This window comes from Hyla sarda, chromosome 3, assembly GCF_029499605.1.
Source record: "Hyla sarda isolate aHylSar1 chromosome 3, aHylSar1.hap1, whole genome shotgun sequence".
NCBI lineage: Eukaryota > Metazoa > Chordata > Amphibia > Anura > Hylidae > Hyla > Hyla sarda.
The window spans coordinates 391,333,298-391,347,061 of record NC_079191.1 but is presented as its reverse complement, the minus strand read 5'-3'; the positions used below and the strand labels follow the sequence as shown (position 1 = coordinate 391,347,061).

Genomic DNA, 13,764 nt, shown 5'->3' with positions numbered 1-13,764 from the left:
GTCTGACCACAGTGCTCTCTGCTGACACCTCTGTCCATGTCAGGAACTTTCCAGAGTAGAAGCAAATCCCCATAGCAAACCTCTCCTGCTCTGAATAGTTCCTGACATGTACAGAGGTGTCAGCAGAGAGCACTGTGGACAGACAGGAAATAAACTAAAAAGAAAATAACTTTCTCTGTAGTATACAGCAGCTAAGTACTGGAAGGATTAAGATTTTTTTTTTTTTTTAATAGAAGTAATTTACAAATCTGTATAACTTTCTGGCACCAGTTGATAAAAAAATAGTTTCCCACCAGAGTTCCCCTTTAATTACACCCCCTCAGTGTGATTGACAGCCCACGTCACCAAGTAGACGGAGCAAAGCGATGACGCGGGCCATGCCCCGGCTTTCACGGGGGGGTACAATTAAGGGGGTACAATTACAGCTGGAGCAGCGGGACTAGGGGAGTATAGCTCCCCGCCCATGGGACTACATATGGGGCTGGCGGGGGATCCTTTCAGACATTTATAGCCTCTCTGTCCCTGCCAGTTAGGTCTCTCAGGGATGGTCAGGAAGTTTTTACAATATATGATGCATTACAATGCGTAATATATGGTAAAATCTGATGACCGGTTCCCTTTTATAAGGGACATATGATTATGGACAAAAGATGGCTCATTGAGTTTTCTATGCCCAAAGTTATTGGAACAATACCTCCAGATCTCTCTAGGAGTGGCAGCAGCATCTATTGCCAGCAATCGTTTTGGACCTATTTGGGTGCGGCTCTAAGGTGCATCCCTAATAAATCATTACAGTAAGAATACTATGTTCTTTTATTAGAACACGACTGAAATTACTTTTGGCTTCACAAGGTTGCCCACAATTTGTGATTAATGGGAATGTCGTCAGCAATGAACCATTGTTTAAACATGTTTAAGAATTTTTTTTCTCCTAATTTTACACTTTACTCCATATTTTAGAATAGTTCTGGCCTATTGGCCAAATAACGAGCTGACACTTGCTGTTTTGTAGAAAGAAAAAAAATTACCGCAGTCTCCCCCTTATCACAAACAGGAATACGGTGAAGGGTGACATCAGTATATAGATAAGACAGTATCTGCCATTTACATTAGGTGATAGCTACAGCATACCCCCTCCCCATTCCTGCACAATAACTTCAGCACAGGTCACACAGCATGCCTAGAAACCTTTCTCATAAAAGGAAACAATACCCTAGAGGGGACATGGGGACTATGTCCGTGTAGACGCTGTAAAGCAGCTCTCTATATGTTATAATGTTTTTACTTAAATTATGTTAAAAATACAATTAGAAAATATATTAAATAGTAGAATACAAAAAAGCACTCTGTAAAAGAAAAGTCTTCTGGGTGATGCATTACTACAAATTGTGTGCAGTTTCAGTGTTTGCCTTTGTTCAGATTTATTGAGATTCTCATGTTTTTTCCTTTTATAGAGGTGACATTTGAGTCATGGAACTGCCGCAATTGTACTGATAACTGGATAAATCTGCCCAATGTGGGGAAAAAAACCAAAATGGTCATCTGGAATAATGCATTGTGTGACCTAAATAGATTAGTATATTTCTCCTCAGCATTAATAACGTATAGGCCGGTTATCTGTGTTCTCTGTAGCACACTGGATGGTTTCATCTCTTTATTATGCAATGTATAGTAGTAATGATGTAACCTGATGTGTAAGTCGCCTCTTCTCATTCTTAATGGATTTCAGCCATTTTTGACTTACAAAGCAAACCTGATTGTGACAGACAGAAGTGATCTCCAGCATGGTGAAAGCCATTTATTAGTTTCCTGGTTAATCTTTAACTCCAGGCTCGAAGTCCTTAACATTGCACAGTTCTTGTGTCCTCGGTGCTTTTGCTTTGCCTGTTACGCTATGTTCACACTACGGAATGTCTGCACGGAGAATCTCCGTATGGACATTCCGCAAACTGCGGGCGCCAGCATAAACGTGCCGGTGCTAGGACCGCACAGGAATGCCCTGTCATTCCCTATCGTTTACAACATAACTATTCGCTTTTTAGGCTGCATTCACACCACGTTTTTGCAATACAGTTCCTGTCTCAGGTTTTTGATAAACGGATTTCTCAAAACCGGACTAAACTGTATCAAAACGTGTGTACAAATTTGAACCCGTATACGGTTTGGAAAATGATATCCGGTTGCATCCATTTTGTAAGAAAAAACCGTATACGTTTTTAACTTTTCACTCCATTATGAATAAAGTTTCACTAGTTTGATTAGAAATTCCAAGAAAAAAAACCTGTGCAAAGTCAAAAACCGTATGGTGAAAACGGATGGAACCGTACGCACATACAGTTCTAAAGCAAGAAGATGAAGGACTCCAGCTTGATTAACAGATCAATATGCCATCTTTATTTCTGGATGCTACATGGATCACAGGTAAGACAGGATGTGACGCGTTTCGGCCAGGTGCTGGCCTTACTCATGATTACTAATGAGTAAGGCCAGCACCTGGCCGAAACGCGTCACATCCTGTCTTACCTGTGATCCATGTAGCGTCCAGAAATAAAGATGGCATATTGATCTGTTAATCGAGCTGGAGTCCTTCATCTTCTTGCTTTACATTGTTCGGGTGTAGTCCACACCATTCTCCGTGCTCGTGCGGTGGGCCAAGGGGTGAGCTGATTCGTACTTTTTCTTTGTCTTGGCACATACAGTTCTGTACGGTTCCCATTGACTCCCATGTAAAAAAAATATATATATACGTTTTTGCAATACAGTTTTTTTAATCAGGCTTTTGATTAAAAAAACGGATTCCTCAAAACCTGACTAAACTGTATCAAAACCTGTGTACAAAGTTTTATCTGTATACGGTTGAAAAATGTCAGTTTGCATCCGTTTTTAAGAAAAAAACGTATACGTTTTGAACTTTTCACTCCATTATGAATAAAGTTTGTTGTTTGATTGAAATTCCAAGACAAAAAAACTGTGCAAAGTCAAAAACCGTATGGTAAAAACTGGATGGAACCATATGCACATACAGGTCTGTACGGTTCCCATAGACTCCCATGTTTAAAAAAAAACGTATACGGGTCAATACGGTTTTTCACCCGGACCAAAAACCGTGGTAGGCCACGGTTTTCTGTCTAGAAGAAAAGTAAAAAAAACGTGTGGTGTGAAAAACGGAGACAACTGTATGCAATATGGTGCATATGGTTTTCAATGGAAAGTCTATGAGCACGGTTTGCTGTACGGTTGCAAACGGTTTTTAAAAAATAAACGTATCCAAAAACTGTATAGAAAAGTCGTGGTGTGAACCCACTCTAATACCTTTTTCACCCGGACCAAAAACCGTGGTTGGCTACGGTTTTGGGTGCGGGGGAAAAAAAACGGACAAAACCGTACAGGATGAAAAACGTATGCATCGTTTGGCATACGGTTTTCAATGGAGAGTCTATGCATACGGTTTTCAAAATGGTTTTCGATCACATTGAAAACGTATACAGGAACTGTATTGCTAAAACGTGGTGTGAATGCACCCTTAGGCTCCCATACAAGGAATAGTAGCCATCCTAGTGGTCACACTTTGTTTCTTAAAAAAAAAATAACTCAACTCAAGGGCCAATATTTGCAAGTGTGTGTTTTTCTTATAAGGTGATACTCATCTGTTTACCTTAGTTTTTATAGACTAAAATAATTGATTCCCAAAGAGTTTTTCTCCAGCTGTTGCAAAACTACAACTCCCAGAATGCCCGGACAGCCGAAGGCGGTCTGGGCATTCTGGGATTTGTAGTTTTGCAACAGCTGGAGACACACTCTTTGGGAAAACACTGACTTAAAGGGGTTATCCAGGCAAAAACTTTTTTTTTTCCTTCTTATATATATATCAACTGGCTCCGGAAAGTTAAACAGATTTGTAAATTACTTCTATTAAAAAATCTTAATCCTTCCAATAGTTATTAGCTTCTGAAGTTTTCTGTCTAACTGCACAATGATGATGTCACGTCCCGGGAGCTGTGCATGATGGGAGAATATCCCCATAGGAGCTGGACAGCTCCCGGGACGTGAGTCATCAGAGAGCAGTTAGACAGAAAACAACAACTCAACTTCAGAAGCTAATAACTATTGGAAGGATTAAGATTTTTTAATCGAAGTAATTTACAAATCTGTTTAACTTTCCCGAGCCAGTTGATATATATTAAAAAAAAAGTTTTGGCCTGGAATACCCCTTTAAACTTAATCCCCTACAAATCGCTCAATTAATGTACATAAGTTTTCTCTCCTGCAGCATACTAAGAAAGACTTGGAAGGCTTCCAGAAGTTGTTTCATCGGTTCTTACAAGAGAAAGGTCCATCTGTTGATTGGGGAAAGATCCAGAGACCCCCAGAGGATTCCGTAAGTTCCTTTATCATGTTACTCGTGACAGCCCTGGATATTGTATGTTTACACAGTTACAGAAGTTTTCCATTGTCTGCCGTCTTGTTTAGGAATTCTTTTTGTCTTTTAAATGTTGGCAGCTTTCTTGGGAGTATTTCACTAAATGACTGGGTTTAAGCAAACTCTTGTATCAGCACGTCGTATTCCGTAACGTAAAACATTTTATAGCATCTAGGTGCAGCTTAGGAAACTCATTGGACGCCATCAGGAGGGCAGCAATGTATCGCTACAATCACTATTTGCATCCACGGTAAAGCTGTGTTAACACTACGGAATTTCCAAGTGGAATTCCGTCCTGAAATTCTGCTTGGAAATTCCTGTGCAGCAAAGTCCCATTGCTGGCAATGGGACTCCGCTGCACAGTGCACCCTGCAGAGTTTTTGAGGTAGACTTTCTGCCCAGAAAATCTACTCGAAAAATGTTTTTGCTCCGCAGACCTTGCCATCTATGGGGACGGTAATGTTCACACAGTCCTAGCACCGACTGGTTCAGTCTCCAGACGAATTTTGTACGTCCGAAGATTCTGTAGTGTGAACCCGGCCTGAAAGGGGTACTCCGGTGGAAAACCAATTTTTTTATTTTTTTTTTTTAAATCAACTGGCGCCAGAAAGCTAAACAGATTTGTAAATGACTTCTATTAAAAAAATCTTTACCCTTCCAGTACTTTTTAGCAGCTGTATGCTACAGAGGAAGTTCTTTTCTTTTTTAATTTTTTGTCTTGACCACAGTGCTCTCTGCTGACACCTCTGTCCGTGTCAGGAACTGTCCAGAGCAGCATAGGTTTGCAATGGGGATTTTCTCCTGCTCTGGACAGTTCCTGATACGGGACAAAAGAAAGAAACTCAAAAAGAATAATTTCCTCTGTAGTATACAGCTAAAAAGTACTGGAAGGGTGAAGATTTTTTAATAGAAATAATTTACAAATCTGTTTAACTTTCTGGCACCAGTTGATTTAAAAAAAAAAAAAAAAAAAAAAAAAAAAAATTCCACCGGAGTATTCCTTTAATGCCAGTAATTGACTTGAATTCATGGAATCTTGGCACAAGTTCTTCCTCTGAACAACGAGGTCTCGCTTACTGCTTGAGTAAGAAGTCTTTGTAAATTATAAGAAGCCACAGGAGTTTCAGGTTATAAATATTTTCCACTAAGACACAGTTTCAGACGTACGTTCTTTGGAAAAAAAAGAAGGCGGCAGATTTGGTAGAACTTTAGAGGTGTAAGGAGAAAGTGTGGGGCCTGAGTGGTAGAAGAAAACATTATTTATTTTCGAAATTTCTCATTTAAATATATTTAGTTTGTAAGGTTGAAAAAAGACAAGAGTCTATCAAGTTCAACCTAAAGCCCTACTGTGATGATCCAAAGGAAGGCAAATCTCCCCCCCATGAGGCTGATGCCAATTGTCCCATGTGAGGAAAAATTCCTTCCCGACTCCAATATGGCATCAGAATAAATCCCTGGATCAACGTCCTATACCTGTAAATATTAGTTTTCTAGGCAAACATCCAGGCCCCCTCTTGAACGTGTCATATTGTTATATAGTTTTCTAAATGGTAATTGAAGGGTTAAGTGTATAATATAAATATATAAATATAAATATATATATATATATATATATATATATATAAAAAATTATTATTATTATTTTTTTTAAACAATATGACCGGCATTTATCATTGTAGTGTAAGTGAAGCATTTATCATTGTAGGTGTAAGTGAAGCATTTATCATTGTAGGTGTAAGTGAAGCATTTATCATTGTAGGTGTAAGTGAAGCATTTATCATTGTAGGTGTAAGTGAAGCATTTATCATTGTAGGTGTAAGTGAAGCATTTATCATTGTAGGTGTAAGTGAAGCATTTATCATTGTAGGTGTAAGTGAAGCATTTATCATTGTAGATGTAAGTGAAGCATTTATCATTGTAGGTGTAAGTGAAGCATTTATCATTGTAGGTGTAAGTGAAGCATTTCTCTACACCTTTGTTTTGTGTGCTGGTAATGTGGAGGGGCACCAAATTTATTAAACTGTCGCAGAGCATTTGATACATTTTGTGCAGGTCACATTTTCAGAAATGTCACTCTTCACATACACCAAAAAGCTAAGTCTGGGCTGGTGTAGTTTTAGAGACTTTTCAGTGGTTTTGTGCCTTTTTTTTTTTTTTTTTTTTTTGCAATATATTTTTATTCAACATTTTCAGAATAACACAAAAACATATCAGAAATATCACGATCCCCATCTGGGAAAATAACGGACCGCGATCCAACATACAATACAATAACTGTCTTAAAAATGACAAATACTGAGGTGCTGTAGTGAAGTGATGCAGGATTCCCTCTCTCCCCAAGGATTCAACAAGCTTAATCCTTACAGTCTAAACTGAATCAGGAAGCTGTAATGCCCCCAACGTCCCTTTCAATGATTCCGTAAGGTACCATGTGGTGTGTCTAAAAGGATATACAATGTCGGCTACCTCCCGGGGATTATAGTGTGTAATAATGAACGGTGTCCACTTTTCGAAGAAACGTGCTGTGCCAGAGTTGCAATGGCGTTCAGCATCCAATCTGTCTACCCCTAAAAAGAACTTCAATTGAGTTATCAATAATTGCAGGTCCGGTACCCGGTCCTCCAACCACCGGAGAAACAAGCATCGGAGAGCAACCAGCAAGACCACATGTATTATTTTAGGGATCCTCTGGATCCCCGTCCGATCCTCCTCCGGAGGACGAAGCTGGTGAAATATAAGGGTCTGAACCTTAAAAGGAAGACTTACCCGCCAGTGGTCTCTGATGTAGGAGCAGATCGAGCGCCAGTAGCCAGCCGAGTGAGCACAGTCCCAGATCCCGTGAAAAAGATTTGTCATAGGTGTAAGACATTTGGGGCAGTGTGTTATACGCTCAGGGAAACAAGGCGACGGTGGGATATTAAAGCCGTACAAGGCTGCGTGGGAAACTTTAAAATAGGTCTCCCTCCATCGTTCATTGATAACCTGTTTACAAACCGCTTCCCATCCCGTAAGTATAGTCTCATGAATGTCTGGGTCCCCAGTCCATCTCTCCCATGTGGTAAACAGGCGTTTTGGGTCGAATTTTAAAAGTCTCCCCCGTAAAGCTAGGTATAATTGGGAAATGGAAGTCTTCCTCGGACCATCCCCTACTATGTCATCAAAAGAGTGGACAGGGGCTTCCACTGTCAGGTTCCTAAGTCGGGTCGAACAAAAGGAGTATAATTGATTTGCATAGATCAATTGAGTTTGGGGTAAAGAGAATTTTGTTACCATCTCTGCAGGTGAAAGCCATGACCTTCGATCCTCGTCCCACAAATCACTAGCCCTCAAAACCCCCTCCCTCTCCCAAAGAGCAAGCCAGGTAGATGAAGTCCCTTGAGAGAATTCAGGGTGTCCTCTGAGTGGCATTCGCTTGGATAACAAGTGCGATAGGCCAAAAGTCTTACGGAGTTCCTTCCATGTAATAATGGTATCCCTAAGGACCTGCGAGCTCTTGACCTGCGGGGGTAGCTTAGTGTAGGAAGTATGTAGTAGGGCTGTCAATGACCACGGTGCCGCCAGCTCTCGCTCAATCAATAGGTTAGAGAAGTATGATGAATCATGCAACCAATCCATCACATTGCGGAACAAGCATACCAAGTTGTAACCCCTCACATTGGGAAGGTTGACCCCCCCTTCCATCCTACACAGCATCAACTTTTTAAGCGCAATTCTGGGTCTCTTCCCATGCCATATGAATTTAGTGAATGCTGCGTTGAGTGTCCTGACATCTACGTGCTTCAGCAATATTGGGAGTGTCTGCAGAGGGTAAAGTAGCCTGGGAAAACTTATCATCTTCACCAGATGACAACGTCCCATAAAGGACAGCGGAAGGTCTTTCCACCGTGCCAACTCGTCCACTATCTTCTTAATCACCGGGGTAAAATTCAACGCATATAGTGTATCCGCGGTTCTCCCTATCCTAATCCCCAGGTAGAGAATGGAAGAAGTGCTATAAGTGATCCCTAAATCCCCAGCCATCCGCTCCCAGTGAGGCGGGCCCTTCCCCAAAGGAAGGAGCACACTTTTGGATGCGTTCACTTTATAGCCCATGAAACCTTCCACCCCGGCTAGAAAAGACAATACCTTGGGAACATCCCGCCCTGGGTCATCCAAGAACATTAGCACATCATCTGCAAACAAGGATATTTTGAGTTCTCTGGAACCCACCGCTATACCCTTGTACGTGTCCGAAGCGAGCAAAAAGCGCGCCAAGGGTTCAATTGCTAAATCAAACAAAAGGGGCGATAGAGGACACCCCTGTCGTGTCCCTCTATGCAGTTGGATATATGGAGACAAAAAGCCCGGGGTATACACCCTGGCTGCCAGGCCAGAATAGAGGTTTTCCAGGAAACCACTGAACCTCCCTGTGATACCAAAGCGTTCTAGAACCAAATGCAACCAATCCCACCGGACATTATCGAACGCTTTTTCCGCATCTAGAGCGAGCAGTGCAGGGTGGGGCATAACCGCAGGCCTTCTGCCTACACTATCCATGACCGCTAGAACCTTCCGTATGTTCGTGACAGCTGAACGCGTTTTTACAAAACCCACTTGATGATCCCCTATCAACTCGGGCAACAGTTTCGCTAACCGGTCCGCTAATATTTTGGTAAGTAATTTAACATCCTGATTAATAAGTGATATTGGACGATAGGAGCCAGGATCCAGCGGATCCTTGCCCGGCTTGGGGAGAACCTTAATGAAGGCTAGTTTTGCTCCCGCCGACAAGTTTCCACCAGACAGGACACCATTAAAGTAAGCCGTCAGGGCAGGAGTGACCTGATCAACTAGGGGTTTATAAAATTCCCCCGGATAACCGTCCGGTCCCGGGGCCTTCCCATTGGCTAGAGATCTGATAGCCCCCCTAACCTCTTCTACTGTGATGGCTATGTTCAGCTCTCGTCGTTGGTCCTCAGACAACTTTGGGAGACTCACTTTGTCCAAAAAGTCCCGGCCCTCTGTACCTGCGTCAGGTGGAGCGGAGTACAAGTCCGCATAGTAAGCACCCAATAGAGCACTTACAGCCTTCGGGTCTCTACTAATTTGGCCCTGGGTGTCCTTCAGAGCAAGCACATACGCTGATGAATGTGGGCCCTTCGCTAGTCTAGCCAGCAAGCGACCTGCCTTGTTTCCCTGTTTAAACAGCTGGAGATCGTAATGTGAGCGATAAACTCGCTCCCTCCTGTCTAAGTTTTGTGCCTTTTTTGCGCCTTTTCACAAAAAAGTCGCAGTTCATAAAACCCTTCCATATCATGTGTATTGCCAAAATCAGCGGATTGCAACTCACAATCAGCAGAAATGTGTAAACCAACAGGAGCAAAAAAGGTGCAAATAAACCCTGCTTGCGCCTTTTTCGCACCTTTTGTAGACAAAAAAAAAAGTCTAAAGACAATGATAAATGTCGGCCTATAGAGTTAAATATTTGAGAAGTAGAAGTATTAATTGTATCGGTGTAATCCATTTGTGTCCATTCCTTTTACACACTGTAATTTATGGGAAGGGTAGGGTCACATGTGCCGTATTTTGCTGCATGTTTTCCTGTCCATTGAAGTCAATGGGTAGCAAAATACGCTACAGCAAATACGCAGCAAACTATGCAACGTGTGACCCTACTCTTAGACTGTTATCTTTCCCATTTTAAAGGGTGTTCTAAAAAAAAAAAAAAAAAATTTTTTTGAAGTCTTGTAAAAAAAAAATAAAAAATTTAATAAAATAAAAAAAACATACTGGCCTTTACCAACTGACCTCCACCCAAAACCCTCCCTACTCCTAATCTGATTTGTCCAAGTTGGTCTCAGTTTCCTGGCTCCTTTTCGACTCGGGATATGTGACCATTGCAGCCGATCCCTGAGACCAGTGGGGGACCAGGGATGCGTCAGAACTAGAGATGAGCGAACTTACAGTAAATTCGATTTGTCACGAACTTCTCGGCTCGGCAGTTGATGACTTTTCCTGCATAAATTAGTTCAGCTTTCAGGTGCTCCCGTGGGCTGGAAAAGGTGGATACAGTCCTAGGAGACTCTTTCCTAATACTGTATCCACCTTTTCCAGCCCACCGGAGCACCTGAAAGCTGAACTAATTTATGCAGGATAAGTCATCAACTGCCGAGCCGAGAAGTTTGTGACGAATTGAATTTACTGTAAGTTCGCTCATCTCTAGTCAGAACGGGACATGTGGGAGATAGGTATGGGAAGTATGCATTCTTTTATTATACGAAATTCCAAATCTTTTATTTATTTTTCTTTTTTTAGGTGAAACCTTCTGTGAGATTTTATTTCTTAATATATATCTTTACGATCGGTAAGGGTCCGGCCACTTAGACCCCCTTCGTTCGCTAAGATGAAAGGACAGATACTCTTCCCTGATCACTGTGTCCCTTCAATTCTTTCTATTCTAATTTGGCTGTTGGGAGTACAGACCTTTAATCTGCTGCCTTTACCTATTCGGCTGACATCAACTTTGAGCAATTTCCTAATATATTTTTGCAACTTCAGTAACGGTGAACCCTAAGGCCATAGTACAAGGTTGCCTCAACCATTGTGTAAGATTTATTGTTTAAGCGTGAAACACCTGTGACTTGTTACTCAAGCAGTATTAGATATTACGTGTGTTGCCCAGTAATATTAGTCATCTCCGTCCATTAGTGAGTCTGTATCTTTTTGTATTGTTAAACTATTTTTTTGAGCGGTTTCTGTGCATGACAATATCAGATCTTACATAGGTGCTACAACATGTCTGAAAACTTTAGCAACAGCTGGAGGCACCCTGGTTGGAAAACACTGGCCTAAACTGTTCACTCCCATGTACAGTAGTATAGTTGAACAGTTTAGGCCAGTGCTTCCCAACCGGGGTGCCTCCATCCATTGCAAAACTACAACTCCCAGCATGCCCGGACAGCCTTTGGCTGTCCGGGCATGCTGGGAGTTGTAGTTTTGCAACAGCTGGAGGCTCCCCGGTTGGGAAGCACTGGCCTAAACTGTTCAACTATACTATTGTACATGGGAGTGTACAGTTTAGGCCAGTGTTTTCCAACCTGGGTGCCTCCAGCTGTTGCAAAACTACAACTCCCAGCATGCCCGGACAGCCTGCTCTATCGCTGTTTTGGCAGAAATACAGGGAATACGTGCATCACTGCCGTTGGTGTAGAGGGCCCGGCACGCTAAGGGGTCCCTTTTTTACTTTACTGATGAACGGAATAGAGAATTTGTCCAACAAAAGTGCGAAAATGTAGCATCGTGCTATGAATTCACTCTTGTTATACTTCAACTTGGACGTGTCTCTGTAAAAGTGGAGAAAGGCCAGGGCTGGCGTAAACCCAGAGAATCGCAGTGTGATAGAAAAACACTGAGGCCCATTTACAGGGTACAAGTCGGCTTTATGTTCAGAGTTGTCCCACTGAAAAATATTACTAAGGCCGGGTTTATTTGGGGTCACTTATGGTTTTATTTTTTTTATTTTTTACCTTTATGTTATATGGATAGTTCTTGTGTCCTTATTCACCTTTATAGTTCATAGTGCATGCTTAGTGTTTTTTTTTTTGGGAAGAATTGCAGTAAACGTTCCTTACACCTCGTAAACCACATCAGTTCATATGGTCCGAATCTGTCAGATGACTTGCATACGAGTCATAGGATCAATCAATATGCCATTACTTTAGAAGATAGGCATACCCCTTTAAAGTAGCACATAGCGCATTTGTACTTTATTATGGCTGTTTTATTTATTTCATTTTGTTTCCTAGAGAGAAGAAAAATTTTAAGTAAAAAAATTGGTCTGGTTTTGGGTGTACAGACCTCACTGATTGCTAGATTGCAACGGGAGAAGCGCACAACTGAGAGCTTCTCTCCCTGTCTTGCTGCTTAAAGGGGTACTCCGGTGAAAACCTTTTTTCTTTTAAATCAACTGGTGGCAGAAAGTTAAACATATTTGTAAATTATTTCTATTAAAAAATCTTAATCCTTCCTGTACTTATTAGCTGCTTAATACTACAGAGGAAATTCTTTTCTTTTTTTGGAATGCTCTCTGATGACATCACGAGCACAGTTCTTTATGCTGACGTTATTATAATAATAACGCTTTATTTATTTATTTATTGTTGTCCTTAGTGGGATTTGAACCCAAGTCCCCAGCACTGCAAGGAAGCAGCGCTAACCACTGAGCCACCATGCTGCCCTTAGCATACATCTGCTATGCATGGTTGCTAAAATGGACAGAGATGTCAGCAGAGAGCACTGTGCTCGTGATGTCATCAGTGTTCCAAAAAGAAAGGAATTTCCTCTGTAGCATTCAGCAGCTAATAAGTACTGGAAGGATTAAGATCTTTTTAATAGAAGTAATTTACAAATATGTTTAACTTTCTGCCACCAGTTGATTTAAAAGAAAAAAGGTTTTCACCGGAGTACCCCTTTTAAGGGTATGTTCACACTTACATAATTTGCTACATATACAGTATTCTACTGCAGAATTTCGACACCAAATGATGTACATGTGAAAGTACCCTAAAATAGATTCTATATATATTGTTTTCCCGTCTTCTGCAGCAAGATGGAGAGAGAAGCGATTAGCCGATCTCTCTTCCCTGTTTATTCTAGTGATTGTTGGGGGTCCGAACACCCAAACCCTGACTGATCAAAACTTTTGACATTCCAAAAGTTTTTATAAGTGACAATGGGGGAAATTTATCAAAGCTGTCTGTTTCCAGCATCAATATAGACCAAACAACAGAGGCTTAGGCCGGTCTATTGTGCGCCTAATTTATCAAAAGTCGCACGGCTCTTGATAAATTCTGCGCACAGACTTCGGGGGTCTATGCTTTAGACTGTATTTAAACCTGCTCCAACATGGTCTGACATTTCAGCGTACTTTCAGCCGATGCGACTTGTCACTGAAAAGTCGCTTTTGATAAATTCAGCACCAATGCATTTTTCTGTCTAAAATAGTCTAGAATGCATCATTTTCTAAAAATCCTCTAAAACAAAAGTCGCAGAAAAGTCTCATATATTTAGACCGACAAATTTAGACAGGAAAAACCAGTCTAAATCCTTTGAATATCCCCCGATGACAGTTTAATATGGTGTTGGGACTGTTGGGAAATAGCAAACACTAATACTTACCTAGCCCCAGTTCCCTGCTGGTACCCCATGGCTCTAGTTCACCTCCCGTCTGTCCCTTAGTCTTCTTTTTTTTCCTGCTTTTGAGACGAGTGCTCGATGCAGGACCTACTGGCTCAGCCAGTCACTGGCCTAGACTGCTCACCACTGCGGCCAGTGATTGGCTGAGCCTGCTGGTCCTGCATCAAGAG

General features: G+C 41.5%; 1 protein-coding gene across 1 annotated transcript in view; it reads left to right on the top strand.

Moving 5' to 3' along the window:
• Nucleotides 1-13,764, top strand: part of UGP2 (UDP-glucose pyrophosphorylase 2) — a gene marked incomplete in the record, with an annotated part of 100,819 nt that overhangs the window by 37,806 nt on the left and 49,249 nt on the right. The window contains 1 exon segment of the mRNA XM_056567987.1: nt 4,271-4,378. Within this exon segment, the coding sequence (XP_056423962.1) occupies nt 4,271-4,378 (108 nt within the window).